Consider the following 6,508-nt stretch of genomic DNA (forward strand, 5'->3'; position numbering starts at 1 on the left):
TGAGATGATGGACGATGAACATTTTGTATCGCAAATAGTGTTTAGTGACGAGGCAACATTTCATTTAAATGGAAAGGTAAACCGCCATATCGTTAGAATATGGGACACAGAAAAACCACTTGAAATTGTGCAACATGAGAGACTCTCCAAAATGTAATGTGTTTTGGGCGGTTTCACGGGAGAAGGTGTACGGTCCGTTTTTCTTTGCTGAGAACACTGTTACAGGAATAACATATCTCGATATGCTTGAGAATTGTCTTTCCCCCCAATTGGAGAATGATTCGAACGACTTTATTTACCAACAGGACGGGGCACCACCACATTGGCATCTGGCAGTCCGGCAATTTTTTAAATCAAAGAATTCGTGACCGGTGGATCGGCCGCACTGGACAAAATGACGCATCTTTACATTTCTGGCCTCCAAGGTCACCGGACCTTACTGTATGTGATTTTTTTTCTTGTGGGGTTTCATCAAAGACTCTGTATATGTGCCTCCGCTACCAATAACAATGGATGAGCTGAGGAATCGTATTACAACAGCAGTAGAATCAGTATCTCAGGGCATGCTCGCTGAAGTGTGGGATGAATTTGAATACCGCATAGGCCGTGTGTCTAAAGGTGGACATATTTAACACCTTTGAAAAGGTACGAACAAAAAATTTTGAGTTTCACTTTCAGCAAAAAAATGAGTAATTGTATATGTTTACTACTGTTCGAAATATAGACATTCCAAATCGGATGATTCTTTTTGATACACCCTGTATATGCACTTTGAGTGTGGTTGAACAAGAAATCAGAAACAACAAAGTAGAGAACACACACAATAGTATAATAGGATAGTTTCTTGGCTCCAGTCTATTAGTTTTTCGCTTGTTAAATTAAGATAGCGCTGTTCAAAATATTTAAATGTGTTGGTAATATGGTTGACAGTAATTTATGTTATTTTTGTTTCGCCTTCATATTTAACGATGATACTTATACATAAATTTCGTTGAGAGCCGGTTGTACTGGCGGCCATCTTGATTTTGGACCCATGCCGTTTGCATTTTTTAATGCAACACACTTTACTGGTTTAATTGCGATCGTATAGTTTCAGCCAGTTTCAGTTTTACTAGAGATTTTACATATATGCTTAATACGCATTCAAACACTTTATTGATGTTTAATATATTTTTTTTGTGTAGGGTAACATTTTACATATACTACAAAACATTGAAAATTGATTTTCTCAGCCTTAGGAACTGTAATCATTTGCTAAATTTTATATAACCTTTATTACATTTAACGGTTCTATTTCTTTTTCTCTTTATTGTTAAAAATATTATAATAACCTTTTTAAGTTTCATTTGACCTAAAGACATTATTTTTCATAGAGTTTTCAATTGTTACCAAATTAATCAGTTCCTATAAACACATTTTCTGCCTTTCTTAGCTGGTATTAATTGTATCCCACAAACACAAGATTCCAGAAGTTAAAAGAAATATGTATAGAATAAAATCGCTGTGTTAGAAACCATAAAGCTGATTTTCTTAAACGAAACTATAATAAAACCACAACTTAGTTCAAAAACTAATACCCTAATAAACAATCCAAGTAAACATGTATGCTTTATAATCCAAGAAATCGAATGCGTTTCTCGTGAATGGCACCAATTTTACTTAACATATTTATATATCATGTAATTTAAAGTTGAATCGGCACTGTCACATACAGTTTTTTAGTTTAATATTAAAAGGATCACAAGATTTCGCATATTTGTTATATGGTTGTATTAAAAAAACATGTTGATACGAAAGAAGGCCAATGCTAAAATTAATAAAAGATATTGGTGTGGAAATCATAACATTCAGTAGGATAAAGCCAATAAGTCAGTGTGATGATAATAGTACTGAGTTCATTTTCAAACTGCAAATGATGAGAACTTTCAAAACCTTGAAATATGTAAAACAATGAGAACTGATAAATTCAATACATGTGAAATGTAATTTTAAACACTCACCGCATTAGTTCAATTAATACTCCTTTACATATAATACAGACTTTATTTAAGAATATACCACAAACTAAAAATAACTTTGTACTTATTTTAAATAATAATAGAAAACATATAGTTCAATTCTGTGTTCTATTCACGTCTAAAATTACAGCTAAGTTACTTCTCAAGTATAATATTTCTGTCTCTATGTACATAATGGCATTGAATTGTTCTATTTTGTATTATCATATAATACGCTAGATTCATATTGAACCTAATCTAATTTCTTTCGGTTGTAAATTATAACTCTTTATACTTGGTAATCAGAGATAAAATTGAGTTGTGTGGTACCTATGTAATAAAAAAAAGTGCATTCGTTTTATATTGGAAAATAACACATTATTAGACTACAATTATAATCCCAATTCTCAGTGTACTCCTATTGAAGAATTATAAATTATTATATAGTTATAAAAAAATAAGAAATTGACTGCAGAATAAATAAATACTGCAACGTTGCTAATGATGAACTAAGAAATACAATACTCTCGAAATATAAATTGTTACAAAAGTTCAAAAAACATTTATCGCATTTTATTTTTTTAGGAAATTGGAGTGGTCTGTCAGTTAAATATTCATGTAGACTTAAATTATTTTTAATTTACTCTACTGATACTATTTCAAATAATATACCGTTCATGTAATTTTGAAAGAACGTGGTAGAACAAAAATAAAATTGATAACCCAAAGACCAAAACCCCGAAAAATATTTATGGTAGGGGAACCTTGATGGCGTAGAACCGGTTCTCTTGCCCCCTCTATCCACCTAGCGCTAGAGCTACCCCCACCAACCTCTCAAAGTGAAAGTATCGCTCCGGCTAATTTCTTAGTTGAGCTCTGGAAGCCGTTGAGTGTTGTTTGCCTAGAGTCATCAGGAGCAGAGCATTTCGCCTTTCCAAAATTCAATATTTTGTCCAAACGTAAGTAGTACGCCTCATTATTTTATTCTAGTCTTTTTTGTTCTAATTATTGTAGTTTATTCATTAAATAACCATTTAATAATAATGTAAATATTAAAAACAAATATTTATTTTATTTTGGAGCGATATCTTTTAATAAACTGCATACATTTTTCATGTTTGGTTAGTTGAAAAGTTTTATTTAATAAATTTTAAACACTTGAACAGTGAATGTTCAATGTTTTATATTTATATATTGTAAATATTAATACATGGCCCATTTTGAAATGACCACTATCTTTATATAGTGTACATAGCAACAAGAGAGCAAGAAGTAACATTCCAGTAGTAGAAATGTTTATATGTTAAGTAGAATTTAAAGTAAAAGATTGTTTCTACTTGCAAAATACTATCCTCTTCATCATAATTAAAACATTATAGAGAAGACCTTATAAATAAATCACGTTTTGTAGCGTAGTAATTTTTAATACAAGTCTGAAATATTCGTATTATAAATGCAACAGATATAAAAAGAAACCATTTACTTAAAATACTTTCTTAAAAATTAGAATATGTGATGAATTATAAGTTATTTAAATTTTAACAAATTTGACACTGATGCGTAATTTATAGGAAGGAATCTCATAAACTAATTATTTCAGCAAAATATAAAAATGTAATAATGGAATACAAATATAATAATGCCTGTTAATATAGTATTTTAAAGTAAAAAATAACTTATTTTCCTTAGCTATCAATCTTTTAATTTATTTTCATCGTTTAACTTTAAGATCATTTTATGTATGTTAGTTTAATATACATACCTTAATCACAAGTAAGCTAATTTTGTTAATGTAATGATTTGTAATATAATGCAGATTACAATGGAAAAAATACGTATGTGAATAAAATATTTAAAAAAATATTTTATCCTTATAAAAATGCATACTTTAAGCAAAAATTTCATAAAGTTTTGTTGCTACCAAAAAATAAATTTATTTTTGATCATACTAAGTACATAAAGTCGAACTAAACACTAATGATTGTTCTATATTAAACAAACTGTAAGGAAATAAAATAACATTTTATGATTGTGTATCGTAAATATTTATTTTAGGGTAAATACAAATTGTAATTTTTTCAGGCTTAATTCATCACGCTGAAAGACTTCATTTGTAATGACACTAAACACAGAACCCCAGCATCACGTGTCCCTGAGGTCGGTACAGCAACTTGCCGTGCCTATTCGATTGCGGGCGGTCCTGAACTGTCCTGTGGATTCCCTGCAGGACCATGAACGAAAGGCCTTGAACTCTCATGGCTATTTCCACAATATTAGCATCAAGGTAGGTAGCTAAGTATTGAATGTTTGGTACAATATACACAATTTTAAATTTTAATTGATAGATTTCTGTGGAAAGGTAACATATTAGTATTTTAATAATGTCTACTAATTGTATGTGATAAAAATATATTCCTTGACTCAACAAATTGAGTTTCGATAAATAAAATTAAGATAAAACATTGTATTTTTATTTGATAACACATTCTACTGCTAAAACTAATTTCAAAATATTTATGATTATAGATTATATTAACATTTATAAGTCTTTGACCCTCTGATATGATGATACAGGATCCTCTTATATTTGAACGCTGCCATTTACCGCGCTCCAGAACTGAGGTTCGGGGAAACATTGGCTTCACTGAAGGAGTTCATGCATGGGAGATATGCTGGCCAAAACAGTTCAGGGGATCCCATGCTGTCATTGGCGTTGCTTCCAAGGACAAACCCCTTCACTGTGGTGGTTACCAGGTTAGTATAAATGCTTTTGAATACATCTGCATTTAACTAGTTTTTATTCTTACTTTTTCCATGTGCAACCAGGATGTGAAAAATATTATTGATACAAATTAATAGCTAATATTCCTTTTTATCATTTCACAGTTCTGTATAACACAAGGAGTACTATTATGAATGAATACACGTTTTTAATTATAATAGTTTTATTGTGTATCTATGATTGAGTTAGCGTAAATATTTGAGTTTGTTTTGTAAAATTAAGTTATTAGTAATCGATACTTTCAAAATATCATATTAGAAATTTTAAAATGACGTCTATACTGTTTGAAATTATTGTTTTTATCACTTAAGAACTTTACAAATTGTTTTAGGGCTTAGTAGGAAATGATGACCAGTCTTGGGGATGGGATGTCGCAGTCAGAAAACTGTTCCAACGACTCTCAATTTGACGAGGAAAATGGCCAGGATTACCCTTCCCCAGAAACCGTGGATGAAACATACACGGTTTCCTGAAAATATCCTTGGTAAGTGCCTTTATCTGTCTATTTCATTTGTGGCATTTCTGAATAATTACAAAACATAATGTTGAAATTAAGTAACCATTCATTTTATGTATTATTGATGAATATTATTATAGTTCATTATTTAATCTTAGTTCCGTATTGCTATTAGATATATTAATATGACAGAAAGTTATAAATAAAAATACATACGTACTTGGCCTTGCACGAATTCACGTATAGCATAGAGATTACCTAGTTTAAGATCGTACACTGTAAAGCGTACTAAATCTTTATATGAAAAATTATTTTTCATTTTTCAGTCGTCCTGGACATGCAAGAGGGGAACCTGTCATTTTACATCGACGGCTTCTGTTTGGGAATCGCATTCTGTGGTCTGAAGGGGAAGACGCTGTACCCTACAATCAGCTCAGTGTTTCCCAACTGCCAGATCTCGATCAAATATATCGGGCCTTGCGACTGTGAGTATTATTAAGTAATATAAATTATTAGTAGACGAGGAATATATTGTTTATTGAAGCTGTGTTAATTAGTAATTCGTATAATAACGTCCAAGTTACAGTATCACAAGGCAGGGTTGTAGAAAGCAATACCAGTTATATTTATTTAAAAAAATAAATCAATAATGAAATAATTACTTTTCTTTATATACCAGGTTATAAATTAATGTGACTCGATTTAAATTGTAGGTGATTAATAAATAAGCGTAAATGTATGTACCAGACGTACAAAGCCTAAACAGCTTACATTCATTAAACACCAATTCTTGATAAACAATAACAAAAACAAATAACTCAATGATATGCTAAAATTGTTATTGTTGTTATACATGACTAAACGTTGATATCTTTAATGATTTTAATAATTAAAATCCACATTAAATAACAAATAATAAGCTTATCTTTTCAGGAAGCTTCTTTGAAAACACAATGACATATACTCAGGGTGTTGATGGGCTTTTGCTGTAAGCCCATTAATTCTCCTCCTTATATTGACAAATATTTCCTTTTGCCATTTCTTAAATGCTTATTAGTTAAGTTTCTAATTTCATACAGGTTTTCAAAATAAAAGTTTGAATGAAATTACAGTATCATTTCTAATAATATTCTTTCTTTTCCAGTTTAAGTGACATGTAGCTGAAGACCCCTGGGTATCAAGCATCCAAAGGACATCTAGTGTTAAGTTTGTATTAATTTGACTTTAACCAATAGTAATAGTAGTTTAACATAAGTTTATAGTGTAAAACCT

At 30.4% G+C, this 6,508-nt stretch overlaps 1 protein-coding gene across 1 annotated transcript; it reads left to right on the plus strand.

Annotated features, from left to right (window-relative positions):
* Window positions 1-4,113: 4,113 nt before the first annotated feature.
* On the plus strand, window positions 4,114-5,721 carry LOC124373740 (SPRY domain-containing SOCS box protein 4-like; the record flags this gene model as incomplete). The annotated part of the gene is made up of 3 exons (XM_046832087.1): window positions 4,114-4,281; window positions 4,572-4,755; window positions 5,563-5,721. Coding segments are annotated over exons 1-3 (511 nt in total), but the record flags the coding sequence as incomplete, so codon positions are not given.
* Between the last annotated feature and the right edge of the window lie 787 nt (window positions 5,722-6,508).

This window comes from Homalodisca vitripennis, unplaced genomic scaffold (assembly GCF_021130785.1).
Source record: "Homalodisca vitripennis isolate AUS2020 unplaced genomic scaffold, UT_GWSS_2.1 ScUCBcl_6287;HRSCAF=13432, whole genome shotgun sequence".
NCBI classification, from domain to species: Eukaryota; Metazoa; Arthropoda; class Insecta; order Hemiptera; family Cicadellidae; genus Homalodisca; species Homalodisca vitripennis.